The following is a 17,827-nucleotide window of genomic DNA, read 5'->3' on the forward strand; positions in this document are numbered from 1 at the left end:
CATTTTGCAACAGGCAAAGTGCCCAAGTGTCACACCTGTGCTTTCAGCAGGCACCCACCAGTAGTGTTAGACCCGTTAATACTGTGTGTTTGTTGTCTTCTCGGTGGGATGCTGCCTGTTAGCATCAACTTGGTTGCTTCCCTATGACCTGTTATACAAAGCCCTGCAGAGTCCAGTCCCTGAGTTCTGTTTGGGATGTGAAGTGCTGTGGACATGAGGTCTTGGTGTTCTGATGGAGAGGGGAAATTGGTAATATCTTCAAAATCAGCAGGATGTGGATGGAACTGTTTGCTCAGAAAAGCCAATGCAGAAATAAGATGCTGTAAAAAAAAAAAAAAAGCTAAAATGAGTGGTTTGGGGTTGGTCCTTCTCAGACTGCAAGCAGGTTTGGTTTGCTGCAGGGAAGTGCTTCAGACTGGCCTAACCTCCATTCTTGTCCTGGCAGGAGAAAGAAGAGCGATATTTCTTGTTGTTTTCCAATGTTTTGCTCATGCTATCTGCAAGCCCGCGGATGAGCGGGTTCATCTATCAGGTAGGCACGCTTGATTTGAAGCTGCAAGGCATCAGGTGTGGAAAGGATATCAGATATCTCTTTATCAAATTCAAATCTCTGTTGTGATGTAAATGGGCTGGGAAGCAGGGCCACGTGTGCCAGAACACACTGTGAGCACCTCTGTGCTGCCAGCAGGTTAGGCAGCATTTGGGAAGTGTGAGTGCTGCAAAATGAGAACACAAAACCACACCGTGCCTGTCCTGCGTGCTGTTCTCAAGCATTTAGTGTGTGTTGGGTGTCCTGAGCTCGCTGTGGGGTTTTTCCCTATACAAACTGTCTGTCAGTGGACGATATCTCACAGTCATATGTGAAGGTGATGAGGCAGACGTTGAAGGTTTGGGAAGGATTTGGCTGAGTTTTGAGATGTCACCCAGCAGTGGGAGGGAGGTGAACGGGCAGCGCATCACACAAAGCAGAAGCTCACGGAGGGTGTTCAGAAGGACCAGGGGAAGTTGGTAGTCCTGGCTTCTGTGTAAAAAGGGTGAGTAGAAAGAGTGGCAGGTGAGCTGGGGATGACTCAGCTGTCATGGGAGCCTCTGCTCAGTGGTTTAACCTACTTGTGCAGGGAAATCTAGATCCATACATCAGAGGCACCTCTTCCTGCAGTCTGAGGCCTTCACATATTAGTTTCTAATGGCAATTCCCAAGGAAAGGAATCAGCAGAAAGGAGCAGAACAATGCCTACACAGGAGGCAGTCGCAGACACTGATTCCTGCTCATTTCTCTTAGGGAAGGCTGCCTTTAACAGGAATGACACTGACAAAGCTGGAAGATGCTGAAGGGAATGAGCACGTGTTTGAAATTGCAGGTCAGTGTGTGGCCTCTGTCTGGCTGCCTCTGCAGCTGCCATCAGTGCCAGTCCTTCTTCTCCTCTTTGCTCTTGTACTGCGTGCTGTCCAAGTTCTGGGCATCTCCCTATGCTAACCCAGCTAAAGCCAGTTGTTTGACCCACTGCTGCAGGGAACATGATGGAACGCATCACCGTGTCCTGCAGCACCAGCCAGGACTTGCACGAGTGGCTTGAGCACTTGCAGAGGCTGACCAAAGGGACGTGCAACACCGTGTCCAAAACGCAGTCCTGGAGCGCCCATTCGGTAAGCGAGCCTTCTCCCAGCCTGCCTGCTGCCCACTGTTCCTCAATGCTGGCTGAGCTTTTTCTCATTCATTTTCTCAGACATTTGGCTCCACTGGACAGATCCGTGGTCCCCTGGAGCCCCCCAAAATCCTCAAACCCTGGAGCTTGAGCTGCCTCCGTCCCGCTCCTCCCCTCCGACCGTCGGCAGCGCTGAGTTACAAAGAGGTAATGCTGTGTGCATGGTGAGCACCGTGATTCCATAGCACTTGTGTTCAGGCATCTTACCCCAGAGAAGCTTTGCTGCTCCTTTAGACAACAGGGATACTGAGAGAAAATGCTGTGCAAATGAGTGATGCATGCTGGTTGCTGCAGCTGGCTTTGAGCTGCAAGTGAAGCATGAGCGTGTGCGTTTGCAGGATCAGCCCCATCCCTGGTATCAAGCCCACAGCTGCACTGAGGGATGGAGAGACAGGCCTGGTGTTTCGTATGATTTATATCTTTGTTTTGGTGGCTAGAGCAGGGCAGTGCAGCAGCCATGATGTTTGATTCCGTATTCACGCACCCGTCACCCACTGGGATATGTAGCATCCCCCACAACAACCCCCAGCCTGGGGTAGGAGGCGGCGTGGGGAAACCCAAAATAAACCCCCGCTCCCATTCTCACCCCCCACTGCAACTGCAGCACCGTCCTTCCCTACCTTGCGTTAAACTTTTGGGATTACTCACCAGTAACACAGCAACGTTCCTCTTACTGACTGAGCACTCCGGTTCTGACTCACCGGCCTTTCTGGGTACAGCAGCAGCATGGGAGCATCATTGCCTGGGCTCCCAGGGGGATAGAGATGGGGTGGGTACAGGGCTCATGGCCAGCTCAGCCCCCCCAGTTCTCAGGGGCAACAGCCAGAGGGCTGTGGGGCTGTTGTACCAGGCAGAGATTTTTAGGTAGCTTCAATGTGTTTTGATACATTTCTTAAAATTCACAAAACAATGCGTTTCACTTTGGGAATTAAATTAATCCGAAACCAAATGAACAGGTGGGAAACCACCCTTAAGCTTTGCATGTTGCAAATCCTTAATGTAGACTAAACAGCCTTGTGCTTTCACTGTGCACTAAAATCTAGGGAGAGGCTTTAGTTAGAGAAGAATTTTTTTCTGTGTGAAAGTACAAGAGTGAGATTTATTTATAATAGAGGCCAAAACCACAGATTGAGTGATTTCGTTGGTACCGCAGTCTCCTTTGCAATTTCTCACTCATTCCCTGCCGTGGATTCTGTTACACCATCGGTGTAAAGGAGGTGAGGGGTGGTGCGGGAGGCAGGGAGCCCCGAGGGGCTGCACACAGCACTTGGAAGGCCCAAAACTGTAATGTGGGTGGGAGCAGCGGTATCACAGCACCCCCAGCCTTCATGAGCCTTCATTGGCAGGCAGTGATGCAGAGCCCTCTGATAGCTGAGAGCTTCTCTACCACTTCCATGTGATAGCCCTGGGCATGCAGCCCATGGCCCTGCAGTGGCAATTGCAGTTGTTGACCCCAGATTATGCTGCAGCACAAAATGAGCGATGCTAACAGCTCAGCACAAGTCTCCTTGCTTCTATAATGAACAAATAGAACCATTTCAAGTGTCTCTTGCAGGGAAGAGCGTGGGGGAGTTTGATTAAAAGATGAGAGATTTTCAGACATCCATTGTTACTTTAATTGGCTTCTGATGGTGTAGGATGGGATGGCACAGTCTTGTGCATTTCCTCATACCTAGCTGTGTTCAGGAAACCCCAGAACCTGCTTGCGTACCGCACAGCACTGCTGTTATTTCCATTGAAATTGGGTCATTTTTCCTGTTCTGTTTCCAGTAATCATTTGCAATGACAGAGCAGGTGCTGTGGGTAAAGCGGTGTGCCCGGATTCAGGTTAGTTAGCAAACTGAGAAAGGTTTACAGGTGATTTCCATTTCTTTTTTTGTCAGTAGCATTAGGTGAAGGGTTTTTTTAGCACTGGGATTTGTAACTTCTGCTGGTCGGAGCAGCAGGAGAGCCATGCAGTGCCCTCTGAGAAGCCACAGCCCTGGGCTTTGCCATAGGTCGGGCAGAGCACTGCATCCCTTCATCCCCACACACCAGTCCTATGGATGTCAGCCCGTTTTAAGCACCGTTCTCTTAAACAAGCAACATCTACTGAAACCTCCCATTAACCCAGGAAGCATGCTCTCTATTTGGATGTGTTCAGAGTGGATTAATGCCCGCTTCCCATGCGTTTCCCATGTAACTTTTTCAGTTTTGCATGACGCCATTCTCCTTTGCATGCTGATAGCAGAAGCAGTGTGGAGGGTGTGACGAATTAATCACAACACTAACATTTAAATGTGTTTTAGAATTGTGGATTTAAAGGACTCGGTCAGTAAAATCATCAGTCTCTCACACTCATCTTCTCTTTCTTTGCATATTCATTGTAGAGGATGTCTTATATTTTGAAGGTAAGGGTAGATACATCTCTTTGGCTTGTTGTGGCAAAGACTGCTTGGTGCTGTTCATGCTTCTTGTGCTTGCAACCCTCGTTTTGCCTGGCTGTATCCATAACATAACACGAGAGTCAGTGGCAATTGGCAAATGCTGAGAGATCTCTCAAGAAGGATTTAGGACCCTGGTACTAAAAATTCCTGGCATGCCTCATCATTCCTTAAAATTGGAATTGCATGTAACCTATTAATATACTAATTCCTAATCAGGAAGACATGTAACTCAGTGAAGGAGACAAAGAGCTTGTGTTCCTTCCTTGTGAAGCCATAGCAAACACTAACTGTGTGTGTGTTTGTTTGTTCTCTGTGTATGTTGGGGGGGTATTTGTACTCTCAAGCAAATGCTGTGCATTGAGAAGCAATGTCATTTGCTATTTTTTTAATTAGAAATCTAACTGTGTCAAGTTAGAAATCTAACTGTGTAAAGTTTTCTGACAGAGGCCACATTACTGATAAGCAAACCCAAAGTGCTGTGAATGTGGCTGAGTTCTTTGGCCAAAGGCTGTTAGCTGAGGGATATCTGCTAAAGGAGCGTGTCCTGTCCCAGACCTGCAGGTGCAATTAGGAAACATTTCTACTCAGCGAGGTGATGGGGTTGCTGCCCCTGGAGGTGCTCCTGAACCATGGGGATGTGGCACTGAGGGACGTGGTGATGGGCATGGTGGGGAGGGTTGGCGCTGGCCTTGGGGATCTTAGTGGTCTTTTCCAACCTGAATGATTCTATGAATTCCCACCTCTGTGAGAGGGAGCGGTGGACACAGAACTGTACATGGGAAAAGCAAAAAACACCATTTCCCCCAGTGCTGTCATTGTCTGCTTTGTAGTTCTGTAATGCTTTGTGCAGAACGCCAATAGCTGCATTCAGCCCGAGCTGCTCTGCTGCTGGAGCTGCCTTTGGTGCTGGTTAAACACAATGCTCTGTTTCCCTGTAGGACTCCAGCAAAAGTCCAAAAACCATGAAGAAGTTTCTTCCAAAAAGGAAAACTGAGAGAAAAGCATCAGATGAAGAGTTTGTTATTAGGAAAAGTAAGTGCTGATTCTTTCTCTCTTCTTTTCTGAAGTTTGAGCTCAGCGGTCTTCACGGGGCCTTGAGAAGGGCTTTTCCTGCAGGATGCGGCACAGCAGTGAGCTCATGTGCTGCTGGGACTCCAGGTGTGTGCAGACCCTGAGCTGGGGCTCCAGGCAGCACCATGGCCCTCAGTGTGTGATTCCCACCACGAGACCATATGGCTGTGGTTTGTTGTGGCCACAAAGCCAAGGAGCTGCTTGAAAGTAGTGAGACACTGTGCTGGCCCCGAGTTCTGCCAGGCAGCGAGAAGTGTGCCTTCACACCACTTAGTCATGGTGCTCAATGTCACAGGATGTTGCAAAGACCAGAAAATGTGAAGGAGCTCAGGAAGGAATTAGGGAAAGTCCCAAGGCTGTCAGTCAAGGAAAACAACACTCTCTTGCCCAAAGGCTGGGAGAGATGAACGCAGAGAGCTTGGCTTTTGCAGCAGCTGATGTCTGTGCTGTGTTCCAGGTACTGCTGCACTGGAGGAAGATGCTCAGATCCTGAAGGTGATCGAGGCGTACTGCACCGGGGCGGGCTTCCAGCAGGCACTCAGCTCAGGTGGGCACACAGCAGGTTCTTGAATGCTCCTTCTGCCTGTGACACTGATAACCCTCTGGGAAAAAACAGCTTGTTACATCAGTGAGCAGTGAGGCTCATGTTAGGAAACTGTGTGGTGTTCAATCTTTGAGATAAGGGAGCTTCATCTACTCAGTGGTTTAGTTGCCATTGTTTTTCTTCTAAACACAGAGAATGAGCAGATAGGAGGGCAGATGAGACACAGCTACTTCACCAGCACTTGTTAGGAATTAAACAACCTAGTCAGTGCCTGTGGCTGTCAGCACTGAAAACCTGATGCTAATCTCAGGTTGCATGTAGCTTTAGAAAGGAAGCATGAATATTATCTCTCCATCAGCTGCGTATTTAAGAACGAGCTGCTTCATAAGAACCTATCTACCATCTTCAACTCTGGAAATAAAACTATTTATCACTGCTGGTAAGATGTCAAATTAAATCACTGAACTATCAAATAATGGCATGTTTGTGAAAGGGAGACTGTGTTCTTCAGAGAGCTCCTGACCCTCACCGAGGCATTTCATTTATAAGTAATGATGGAGCTTTGAGTGCTCCGAGTGCTCCTGGAAGCTGCCCCTCACTGCTCTGGCTCAGCAGCACACCCAGCCCCTGCTTTGCCCTCCCAGCCTCTGCTGTGAGCTCCAGGAAAAGTCTTCCTTTTTCTTCCTGATGAGCACTTCTTGCATGCAGGCTCCCGTAAGGACTCCATCCCCCAAGTCCTTCTTCCCGAGGAGGAGAAAATCATCATTGAGGAAACGAGGAGCAATGGTCAGACTGTCACGGAGGAAAAGTAAGTGAGGCTGCAGACCCCTGGCCAAGCTGCTGCCTTGTCCCCAGAGCACCAGGCTGTTCCAGTGGCTATTTTCTCCCTTTTTAAGTACAGAGCTGCATTCTCAGCAGCTCAGAGATGGCTGCGTCCCTCTGGGAGCCCACGCACAGGTCCTGAGAGCCAACATATGGAGTCCCAGGGCTCCTCTGGGTGTAGTGAACTGGGTCAGGGAGGACAGAGCCAAACAAGTGGCTTTGTTGTTTGTTTTTCTTTTCCAACTGCAGACACTGTGGTCTGCTGCTGCCCCTTGAAGTGCTGCCCGAGTGCTCCCAGGCTGCTCCATAGCTTCAGTATTGGGGTGGTGGTGTTGGCCCCCTCCTCTCACCCAGGCAGTGCATTCTTCCTAGGTTTACTTTTTGCATCACAGCCTGAAGGATTTGAGGCTGCTCTGCAAGATACACTTCAGTTTAAAAATCATTGTTATTATTTTTTGCAGTAGCATAAACAAGGAAGCCAAACCGCAGACCTTGTTGATAACTTCAAGACAGCAAAGCAGGGTTGGTTTGGTTTGTTGGTTGTTTTTTTTTTTAAGTTTTGAGAAAAGAGATGTGAATTTTTGCTCCTGAGTGACCTTAGTGGCAGCAGTGCCTTTGGCCATGCAATGCTTGTAATGGAGAAAAAGAAAATACAAAGAAAAGAGGGAAACAGGAGATGGAAGCACCATTGCCTCAGTCGCCAAGCTCCCAATGCTGTTGCTGTTTTACTGCACTTCCGCTCATGTTTTCGTTTGATTTCTGTTTTCTTGCATTTTTTCTTTTTGCAGGAGCCTTGTTGACACAGTTTATGCACTGAAAGACGAAGTGAAGGAACTGAAACAGGTAATTGCAGGGGTTCTGTTTGTGCTCTGAGTTGGCCGGGCGATGTCTGGGAGAAATCTCACCCGGTCCCACCCTGTAGCTGCAGACACACTGCTGCTTCCATGCCCTTCTGCCAGTGTTGAGGGTCTGCTTGAACAAATCAGACCCCCAATAGCCCATGTGGTTCAACTCCCAGACGGGCAGTGACCCTGGCACTTTGTCACACGTGCCACATGCTCCTGGCACCTTGGCACCTTGGTTTGTGGAGCACATGGGTGTTAACCACCCCATTCTTCCTTTATTTTTCCGCTTCGTAGGAGAACAAAAGGATGAAGCAATGTTTGGAGGAAGAGCTGAAGTCCCGGAAGGATCTGGAGAAGCTGGTGCGGCGGCTGCTGAAGCAGACAGATGAGTGCAGCAGGGAGGAGACGGGACGCAAATCATCGCTGATTGCCTGAGCTCGAGGAGAAGCTGCTGGCAGTGTGACCTCAGGTATATTTTGGGAAGCAGAACTGGATCCTTTGCCTCTTCTTCCTCCTCATTTTGTTGGTCCGGGGAATTTTGTTACCAAAAAAAAAGAAAAAAAAATAGTTTTTCTTCCATCCAATAAGGAAATCAAACAAACAAGCAGTCTATCACAACTCAAGCATCAGTGAGCGGTCCGTGATTCACAATCCATCTGCAGCAGCTGATACCTCATTGGAGCAAACCCAGCCTGTGCCAGTGACTGCCGCTCACAGAGGGTCTGGCAGCAGTTTCCCATCACTTCTTGATGCTTTCATTCTCTTCAAAAGCACCAGTACCTATTTATTGAATGAAAACATTATTGAGATGGCAATGAGCAGAAACCAAAAAGCACCGTGCTCCTTTTTTCAGATAATCACGACTGGGGAAGATATTCCCATCCACCTTCTTCTTCCCCATTTATTGACTGTAGTGAACTACAGCCCAGCAATACTGCAGTTCCTGCGTGGCCTCAATACTGATTAAAACATGCAATTAACACAAAGGCGTTTTAATTCCTTGGGGAAGTCAAACCTGGAGCACCTGTCAGAGCACACGGGAAGGTGTGTTGCACAGTACTGCCTCCTAAGAGCTCGCTGTTAGCACAACAGGTAATGCCCCCGGCCCCTTTTCTTAAGCATGACCAGGAACTCTTACCCCCTGCTTTCTTTTCACTTGGAGTGTCCACATATTATATGAGTTTATAGTTTTGCTGTGCTTCCCCTCGCAGGATATGCTTTTCTCCATATGAAATGCAAACACTGCTTGACAGCAAAAACACCCCCCAGATATGCTCGTCCCCTGCTCCCTTCTGCCCACATTAGGCTCCTGCCTGAAGGCCAGGATGGCCGCTTCTCCCCCATTGCCCCAAAGGGGCTTTTCTTATAGGAAAAAAGGAACTTTTGGGATAGGAAAGGTATTTATATTTAGTCTTTGACAAGAGCTGGAATGCTCCTGGGGCAAGGACATGCAGCACCTCCCAGATCCCTGCATAGCTCCTTGAACACAGCACACGGACAACATGCATATGTATCCAGTTATCTTCACTTTATTTGGTGTTACACCCTAGTTTATCACTGATGTTTTCCTTCCTTCCTTAGCAACATTTACAATTAACCTCCTGTTAATTATAAGCCTTCAGTGTATCACATGGCAGCACGGTCCCTGTGCATGCAGACACACTGCAGCTCCTTACAGTCCTACGTCGGTCATGAAGGATATAACAGAGGCAATAATTACAGTTCTCTCCTTGCAATTACTATTCAGACAGAACATAGCAAAGAGTCTTAAGGGAGAGCTGGACCCTGCTGTGCTGGTAAGCCATTTCCCAGCATAACCACCTTCCTGCATATGCTGGGGCTTGGCTGCACCGCTGTCTGCCCCAGCATCATCATGGCCAAAGGTGGGCTGGGCTGGGCTGGGGCTCACACCATGCAGTCAGCACAAGGAGGAAAACCAAGGGCCATTTGTACACCTAGGAGAGGGTAGGAATGTTTCCCCACTGCCCACAGTTTAGTTGAAACCCGTGCTGTGTATATATGCATGTTTGTAAGATGTAAGGTGACGGAGGGTGCACTGGGATGGGTTGGATCAGGCGTTTGTTAAGAGCTAGAAGCCAAAAAAATAAAATAAAAAGGAAAAGAAGCCATGCCGGATGGACAGCAATGTTTCCATATTTACTTTGTTTACAGTGCTTTGTAAATAGGTTCCAGTGAGTCTGTCTTTAGATGGATGTTGTGTCAGCTGCCTTCCACTTTATCTTTGTCACGTAGGTTTATTTACTGTAACTACTTGTGCAAGTTCAACTTTTCTAACATGTTTTTATTTTGGACAGTTTTTTAATTGACATTTTCAACAAATAAAGGATAAAAATTGCTTCTTAGCCCTTTGTGTCCATCTCCCCTCTCTCTGGGGCTGCACCCAGGGAAGCAAGTTGGTGCAGCACGAGAACCTGCTGAGCACTCAGCAAGTACAGCAGCACTTGCTATGGGCATCTCTTATTTCGGAGAAAAGGGACTGAAATGCTGCGTTCTGCACTCTGACACACTAGACGCTAGGGAAATGCTGATGTGGATGGTCACCATGGCATTTAGGGGTTGTTCCCATTGGTGCTGGGGCAGGGAGATGTGTTTCCATCCCCTGAGCCCCAGTTGTGTCCTGTTGTCAGGAATGCTTTATGGAGAGAAGCTCTTCTCCATCGTGCCACTTGGTTGCTGTAGATAAGCCACTTCCTGCCTGTTTTAATTTTTTTTTCTTTTTTTTTCTTCTTTTTTTTTTTTTTTGTTACTGCTTTATCTTTTTTTTTTTCTGGGGATTAGGTGTGGTGACAGGATTTCCTTTGGTCTACTGCTTGGACAAGTCCTCTCTTGCACCCTGGTATCTTTAACTCTTTGGTGGGACACTCAGTGGTACTTCAGGAAACTGCAGAGCCAGAGCAGTGCTACATCCAGACCTGAGAGTCCTTGAGCATCAAATGGTCCAGAGAGCAAACACAAAGCAACCCTCAGCTCATTTTGGAGGGAGCACCTGCCTTCCCACGTCCCCATGGGGCCAAATCCAGGTCTTAACCAGAGCCCCCCACTCTCTACTGAACATGGACCCCATTTATCCCCTTCTCTTACACCAGGTCCCTTTGCACAAGCAAAATAACACAGGCAGCACTAGCATCCTCCAGGCAACAGAGCTGGACATCAAAAACCACCAGTGTGAGAACAGACCCAAAAAGCAGCTTAATGTGTGCAGTTAGACCCCCAGAGAGGCTGGGGCAGCCTGAGAGGTGCCCATTTGGTGCCACGTGCCAGGGCAGCTGCCACCAAAATGTATTCATCTTCCCCTTGGCCCCTTTTCACTTCTTCGCTCAGGAAGGAGAAAAATCAGCTTAGAAACCGTAAATTCCACAGCCCAATAAGTGACAGCGGGGCCCTGCAGTGAGGGAAAAATCAGAGTATTGATAACCTTCAAACTTTCCACGGGGAGAGGAAAGCTGCAGCACCACGGAGGGGAGGAGAACAAAGCAGCCCAGGAAAAGGCCATGGGCTGAGCCAGACAGCTGGATGGTGACACACGCATCGCCTCTCCTCCCACGTGCAGCCTCTCATCAGCATCCCACAGGCTATTTTTGGCAAGTGAAGAAACAGAGGCAAGAAACAAGAGCCCCAGGAAAGGCAGCGGTGCGAGGCTAGGAGACTCGCTGGAAGGAAGAGGGAGCATTTAACAGCTTTCCAGCCCAGCAGCACCTCTATTCCTGAGGGCGCTACCCTCCCCACCCAGATCCTTACAGGCTCTGACCTTGTGCACCACACCATCCCATCCACCTGCTGCAAAGCAGGAAGGAGAACCTTGCATCACCCAGGCAAAAACAAAAGACCTCTTCCAGCCAGGTGCTATAAATCCCCTAAATGAGCCCCTCCAGCTGCACCTCATGCTGCCCTCCTGCTCTCCTGCCCTTGCTTGGAAACGCAGCCAGCCCTGCCCTGCATCTTCACTGTGTCCCAATGTGTTTGGGGCCAGCTGTCCCCACTGTGTCCGTTGCACTGTCCTGATGCCCTGTTGATCCCCAAACTCTGTGTAGGACAACAAGAGGTCACACTAGGAAGGGTTTGCAGCATTCAAAGCAGACAAAACCCCCATCCACGGGGCACAATGTTGTGCAAAGCCCCATTGCAGCAGGTGCTGTGGGGTGCATGGCTCGGCGATGCTCTGCAGCCTGCACGATGCTTCAGATACACTCAGGAACGGGGACCCCAAATGTCAAAATGCATTGCAAAACACAACCACAGCCACATGCAGCTCCTTCACACTGTGCAGTTTCCCATGCACTTTGGGCTAGTCCCTCTGTCCATAAATATGAGGCAGTTTTAGCTCAAGTTAAATAAATAGTTTTTATACATGGCATGGTACAAGAACGCTCCGTTCTCAGACAAAGTTATGCGGCTTTGGAGAACAGCCACAAAACTGCAAATTAAATTATGAAAAAACCAAGCAGGCAGAACAATCCTGCTCTCTGACTCCGTGGAGGCAGCAATGGGCACCCACCACTGATATGTCCAACCTGGCAGCACCTGCACTCGAGCGCCACAGCAGGACCAGGCCCACAGCCTCATGATGCCATGCAAACCCTAGGAAGCACCCAGATCTGAAATCTCCTCCACTTGCAGACTTGTTGCCTCCAGGAGCGTTCCCAATCTCTGTGCATCACCTTGTGCTCCTGCCACCTCAGTGCTTTCCTGGTCCTGCTCCCATTGAGGACAGCTAGAGAGAGGCAGCATGTCCAAACCTGACAACAGTGGCAAAAGCCCCTTCCACAGGGTCTCTCTATCTGGTATGACAGCATTCTCTTGGGCAAATTTGATTCACCAAAAGCAGAGCAACACCAGTGCCTTACCGGAGCTCTGGGTTGAAAGCAGCAGCCACCCACAGCCATCAACAGTGTTTTTGATGATGGTTGAATTTCAACCAGCGCAAACTTGGCCATGTTGAGCAAGAAGGCTGAGTCCTGTAGGCAGTTATGAGTGGAAAAAAGGAGTTCTCAGCATAATACAATCAGGGTGGCAATAATGTATCACCAACAGCCAACACGCAGGGACAGGGCCTGGCTGATCGATTCCTTTAGAGGAGAAGTTCTTCAGCCTTTTAACGTTTTTTTTTCCGTTGATGTTCTGTAAGCAGATGGGTACAGGAGATATGCACGAACTTAGCATGGATGGAGCACCCTGAGCCGTCCTACGGTGTTAGGAAGGAAAGAGCATTGGTAGAGTTTGCTAAATTATGGGGCATAATTGGGCCAGCAGAGCAGGGCATGGTGGACCAGACATGCAATGCTACCAATGAAAGAAAAAAGAAAAGTGCAGACAACAACAGCTTCAAACTTTTTTCCTTTCCTGTTCTCAGGGCCCGTTGGCCCTCATCAATAAATAACAAAATATACAATATAAGAAACAAGAACAACAAAGAGGCAGAGGAACATAAATACGGGAAACAGGGAAAGCCCCTTGGCTCAACGGAGTCGGGCTGGGCCCCTCCTCTCTACAGCTTGAACATGCCAAAGTAGGTGTTGCCGGGGTTGGTGTTCACTAGCGTTGAGTCCGTCACGTTGACGAAGACCATGTCGCCCTGCCGCAGCTCAAAGACACCGCCCTCCCGGATGGACTGCAGCTCACAGAGAGCCGTGGAGGTGCTGTGCGTGTCAAGTCCCTTCATCAGGAGACGGTCCTGTTCCATGGGGAGGTACAAATAAATATAGAGGGTGAACGGCGCCGAAGCCGCCGCCTTGGTGCAGAAGCTGACTTGTGCGTAGATGTAGTAGAGCCCTGCTTTTTCCACTTTCAGCTTCCCCTCATGGTAGGATATCAAGCTGCTTGTTGGGGCATAGCTCGTCGTCTTCCACTCCAGCACTGGGGAGAAAATATGGCTATTGAGCTGGGATAGATCTTGCTCGGGAGGCTGATTTTGCAGGGCAGCCCCTTGGACATTTGTCATCACAGCCTCCAGCCCCAGAGGGGCAAAAGGGGGTTCCTGTCCATCCCACGACACCATCCCCAAACCATGGGACACAGATTCCCATCCCTGAAGCTGGGATGCAGTTGTTGGCGAGACACAAGGCCTTGCATTGATGTGAATGGAGAAGCGCTTTGCTTCCTTCATCTAACCACATGGAAATCGCAGAATCATAGACTGGCTTGGGTTGGAAATGGCCATAAAGATCAGTGCTTGGGGCAGAGGTAAGACTTCTCCAAGGAGGTGCAAAGATGAGCATCTGGTGCTGCTCCAGGAGCTCTGCCCACAGCGCAGACCTGCTGCTGCCATTGCTTCTGGGGCACGAGTAGTGTCCTTGGAGCAGCTTGTGAACATGAACTCTCATGCAGACATCTCCTCTGCCCCCCACTGCCGAATCGCAGAGCTCCTGGCAGCCCATTGAGATTGGGACTGCTTTGTAGTTGCAACAGGTGCTCAAACAGGGAGTTTCAAAATGCAACGAGCATCTTGATTCTTTGATCTTATCTAATTCAGAGCTTTCCACAGGTAGACTGAGCTCTGGGTGAATTGCTGCGTCAGAGATGGAAAGAGCAGTTGCTGATTACTGGCAGTTACTCCAGAATTAAATCAAAGGTGCTCTGATTGAGAAGTCCTTGCAAGATTGGGAGGCTGACCCTGCAAATGCTTATTTGCCTCGGTAAGCCACATGGGATGGCACGTAGCTGAAGGCCGTGCTGGGGACAAAGCCACAAGTGCTACCTTACCTCGCACTGCTCTGTTGCTCTTCACCCCTGCCAGGTGCGTTGCAATCGGCTGCCTCTTCTCCTCTGCAATTTGGAAACACTGGTGTTACTGGGGCCCAGCACTGCTCTACCCCCACAACCTGGAACTCCCAGCTTGAGGCTTCTCCATGGTGCACGTCCAGCCCAGAGGCAGTCTGCAAAGCCCCCTCCCCTTTGAATGAGGCAGTATCTGGCCTCAGCAATGACACGACCTGGATGTGCCCGCTGCTTACCTGCCACGGATGTCTCATTCCTACTCTTCAAGTGGGGGTGCTCATGACCTGCAAGGAGAAAAAGGGAAGGATTTAATTTTGAGTTCGTTTTCATCAACTTTGGTCAATGCAGGATCTTGGCAAGACAACTGTGTCCACATCTGTGCCAACCCCCCTGCCATGCACAGAACCCCATGGAGATGCTCTGCTGCTCCCAACAGACTCCACCAAGGGGACCAAAGGACCCGACCCTCTCTCCTGCCCCTTGCAGCCGCTCATCTCTCCTCCCTTCAGCAGCACCATGACACTCACCTCTGTGCATTTCAAATTTTGGCAACTCCTCGCTGGCTGTCCTATCCTGCAACAACAGCAAAAATATATACTTGAAGATATGTATCCTTACATTTTTAAAAAATAATATACTGTTTTAAGATGTATGAATCAAACACCATTAAAGTCTGTGTGTAAAGGATGCTCTGGACAAAATTCAATTGGTTCTGTTTGTTACCAGCAGAAGGTACCAGAAGCCATCACATCTCCCAGCACCTTTCCAGAATTGGGTACGGCTGTGGGCTGCCCTGCTCTTTGCAGCATGAGGGTTGCAGAGCTTTTGTTCTTAGGTCTTTAATTTTAATAATGCTGTGTAATTAAAATGCTCTGCAAGGTGGTTCTTCTGCTCCCAAACATGAGAAACTTCTGCAGTAGGTGGAGGTGATGTTCCTAAGCCATGGGGAGGCATTTGAATGGCATCCTCCTCCTGCTCCTCGCTGGACTCACTCCAGCTGATCCAAGCCATGCACTGTCATTAATGGCTGAGCTTGAAAGTGCTCCTAACATCCTCCTTCCCACTGCACAGCAACTGAGAGAGATGGAAGACAGCAGAACATCAGTGTTTTTCAGGCCAGGATGGAAGCTCCATCCCCTCCTGCCTTGGGCATGCTGAAGTTGGACCTGCTCTGGCCAAGCTTTGGGGGAAAAGTGGATGAGATTTTTCATTGATGTCAATAGTGTAAAATTATCATGTAAAAAAAGGTATAAAAAAGAGCACTTGTTCTGTAGCCCCAAGATTTCAAGAAGGCTTTGGGTGACGGTTTGTGTGTGCCTAGGAGTCTCCCTCCACCTTCAGCAGGGGTTGTATCCACCCAGCAGCAATCTACCTTGCACTGAAGGTCCTGGAAGCCTTTCAGAACTTTTCCACAGTCCAATAATGTCGATTTCTGACCTTCTTCCGTCTGACATTTCTGCACTTTCCTCAGGAAGATGTAATCTTCATTTAAACTCAACACTTCTTCCATCTGCCAGTGGGGGAGAGAAGAGAGAGGGTCAGTGAGTTGCTGCTGGGGAATGCAGATAAGAGGCATCCTCTCCAAATCACAGCTTGGGAAGGTCAGTGGTCTTCGCTCAGCATGGGGAGGAGAGGGACACCAAATGCTCCCACCATCCACCAGCAAAATCCACTGCTGGGTGCCCCAACCCAGAGCTGCCCCACTTTGCTCGGCCAGGAAGCTTACGCCCCAGGCTGTCACCCACTTACATCTTAATTTAGATCAAGACAACACATTTAAAAGGTGCTAATACCGGTCTTATCTTTGCATCTGTATTCTGGGTTTAAGATCTATTCCATTTCTGTAGTTTATATGTTTTCTGCTTTGGGGGAAACAGTTTTAGATCGGTGATTTTAAGCATTGTGCGGCGCTGCTGCAGTCACAGCAACTTCAAATACAGCTTTTCAGCTTTTCTGTTTTTGCTAAGTGAAGTCCCACGTGTGGGACAGGGTTATGGATACTACACACCTTCCACCAAAAAGGGTGAAGTATTAAGATCCACTGCCTATTTTCCCAAAGCAGAAAGGATCCCAGAATCATAGAACTTTCTGAATTAGTAAGAATCTTTAAAGGTCATCTAGTGCATATCCCCTGTAATAAACAGGGATATCTACAGCTCCATCAGGTGCTCAGAGCCCCGTCCAGCCTGACCTCAAAAAGCTTCATTTCTGGACTCTCTTACCCCCTGATGAGGGTCCCAGTGCTGCTGTAGCACCAGCACGACCACCAGGAACCCGAAGGCTAACACAGCACCCTGGTTCACCCTGACTGCCTACTTCTGCCAGGTTTGCTCTTAGCAGTTCCTCTTTGTCAATCCATTCTCACTTCGTTAACGAAAGGAACAGCTCTCTTCATCTGTGTACATCTTCTCTTAGTGGCAAGTTAGAGCAGAAATGAGAACCTATAAAATGGTGTATAAACCCCATTCCTGCATCAGTCCAGTGGTCAGCAACATCTTGCCCAAAGTTCCTCCTTTGGGTGACCAGCCCTCTCCATGCTGAAGGCAAATGGTTTCAGCAGTCCAGCAGAGACAACTTTTATCTTATCCAACACTTACCTTATCCATCTTCATGTGAAGATATAAGCAGAAAAGTACGGTCCCAATGGTCTGTACCACCATGAATACAGCAAGGAAGCACATAAACATTTTCATGGTGCTGGGAGAGGTGCTGCTTATGGGTCGGGGTGCTGCAGAGCTGTAGGCTTCATTCATCCTCCGGGCACGGTGCTGGTGCTCCTGCAAATGAGCTGCTTGCAAGTAGCATGAGAACTGTTGTGTGAGCAGCCGCTGCTCAAGGGATACAGGTTGCAGCAACCTACACTTCCTGGAAAAAAACCTTCGTAGTGGGTAGGTTTGTTCACCACCATCTCCCACAACAAAAAAGAGGTTGCTTAGACGTTCTTCTCTGGTGTACTTCCATACTTTTTCCTACCGTCCTACCAGAAGCAGGTAGCAATTCTTATTCTGAATTTTCATATCTGCCTCTGAAACACTCCTGGTTTTCCCCAGTGTTGTTTTTTCCTATCGTGGATGAATGCCTCATGACTAGTCATCTTCAGAGCAAGGTAGACCATGAGTCAGTGGGCAGTATTGCCGAATTGTGGTGGGGGCTGCCAGGCATTGGGAAGCTTTTTGGAACTCATTCATTTCTCAAAATGGGAAGAAAGGCTTTCTACTCTGTTTCCTTTGTGAGAGGGACAATTTTGTGATACTTGGGGGAGGCAGATGAGTTGTGCTGGTTCCTGTCCTTCCTTTGTGCCCTCCAGAGGTGAAGTCTCCCCAGGTAGAACGAGGATGGGTGCTCCTGGAGAAATGGACATCTTTGTGGGCACTGGGACCGCAGTGTGGGCATGGCTTCATCTCCTGGACAACAAGACTTTGGGTCTTTGTGCTTGGCCATCAGTTTGGAAAGACACATTTTGAGCAGCTTTTCTACTGTCGTGGTGAACTGCTCACCCTGCAACCACAGGCACAAGCATCCTCAGACTGTGTCTCCCACTAACACAAATCTGGGCATGGAAAGGGCTGCTGGGGACTCTGGGCGCTGCTACCAGTCACAGACCTCTGCCACAGACTGGCTTTGCTCCATGCTAGAACAAAGAGGATGAAGCTGGGCTGCCTGCATGGGGGGCTGGGT

At 49.0% G+C, this 17,827-nt stretch overlaps 2 protein-coding genes across 4 annotated transcripts in view; one reads left to right on the forward strand and one right to left on the reverse strand.

Moving 5' to 3' along the window:
* The window catches only part of ARHGEF6 (Rac/Cdc42 guanine nucleotide exchange factor 6), a gene marked incomplete at its 5' end in the record, with an annotated part of 28,707 nt that extends 20,816 nt beyond the window's left edge, over nt 1-7,891 (forward strand). For all 3 annotated transcript variants that reach the window (XM_079541801.1, XM_079541802.1, XM_079541803.1), the window contains 10 exons: nt 446-532; nt 1,283-1,361; nt 1,514-1,647; nt 1,728-1,853; nt 4,076-4,096; nt 5,071-5,164; nt 5,661-5,750; nt 6,456-6,555; nt 7,358-7,412; nt 7,709-7,891. In XM_079541801.1, coding sequence (XP_079397927.1) covers nt 446-532; nt 1,283-1,361; nt 1,514-1,647; nt 1,728-1,853; nt 4,076-4,096; nt 5,071-5,164; nt 5,661-5,750; nt 6,456-6,555; nt 7,358-7,412; nt 7,709-7,849 — 927 coding nt within the window. In that variant the 3' untranslated portion in view covers nt 7,850-7,891. The remainder of the gene's footprint in view (nt 1-445; nt 533-1,282; nt 1,362-1,513; nt 1,648-1,727; nt 1,854-4,075; nt 4,097-5,070; nt 5,165-5,660; nt 5,751-6,455; nt 6,556-7,357; nt 7,413-7,708) is intronic.
* A 5,029-nt stretch (nt 7,892-12,920) lies between these two features.
* Nucleotides 12,921-16,902, reverse strand: CD40LG (CD40 ligand; the record flags this gene model as incomplete). Its single annotated transcript, XM_079541905.1, has 6 exons — nt 12,921-13,288; nt 14,135-14,197; nt 14,386-14,433; nt 14,677-14,722; nt 15,522-15,659; nt 16,747-16,902. The coding sequence occupies 6 exons, from the start codon at nt 16,900-16,902 to the stop codon at nt 12,921-12,923; spliced, it is 819 nt and encodes a 272-aa protein (XP_079398031.1).
* Nucleotides 16,903-17,827: the final 925 nt, after the last annotated feature.

This window comes from Tetrao urogallus (genome assembly GCF_951394365.1).
Source record: "Tetrao urogallus genome assembly, chromosome: 13".
NCBI lineage: Eukaryota > Metazoa > Chordata > Aves > Galliformes > Phasianidae > Tetrao > Tetrao urogallus.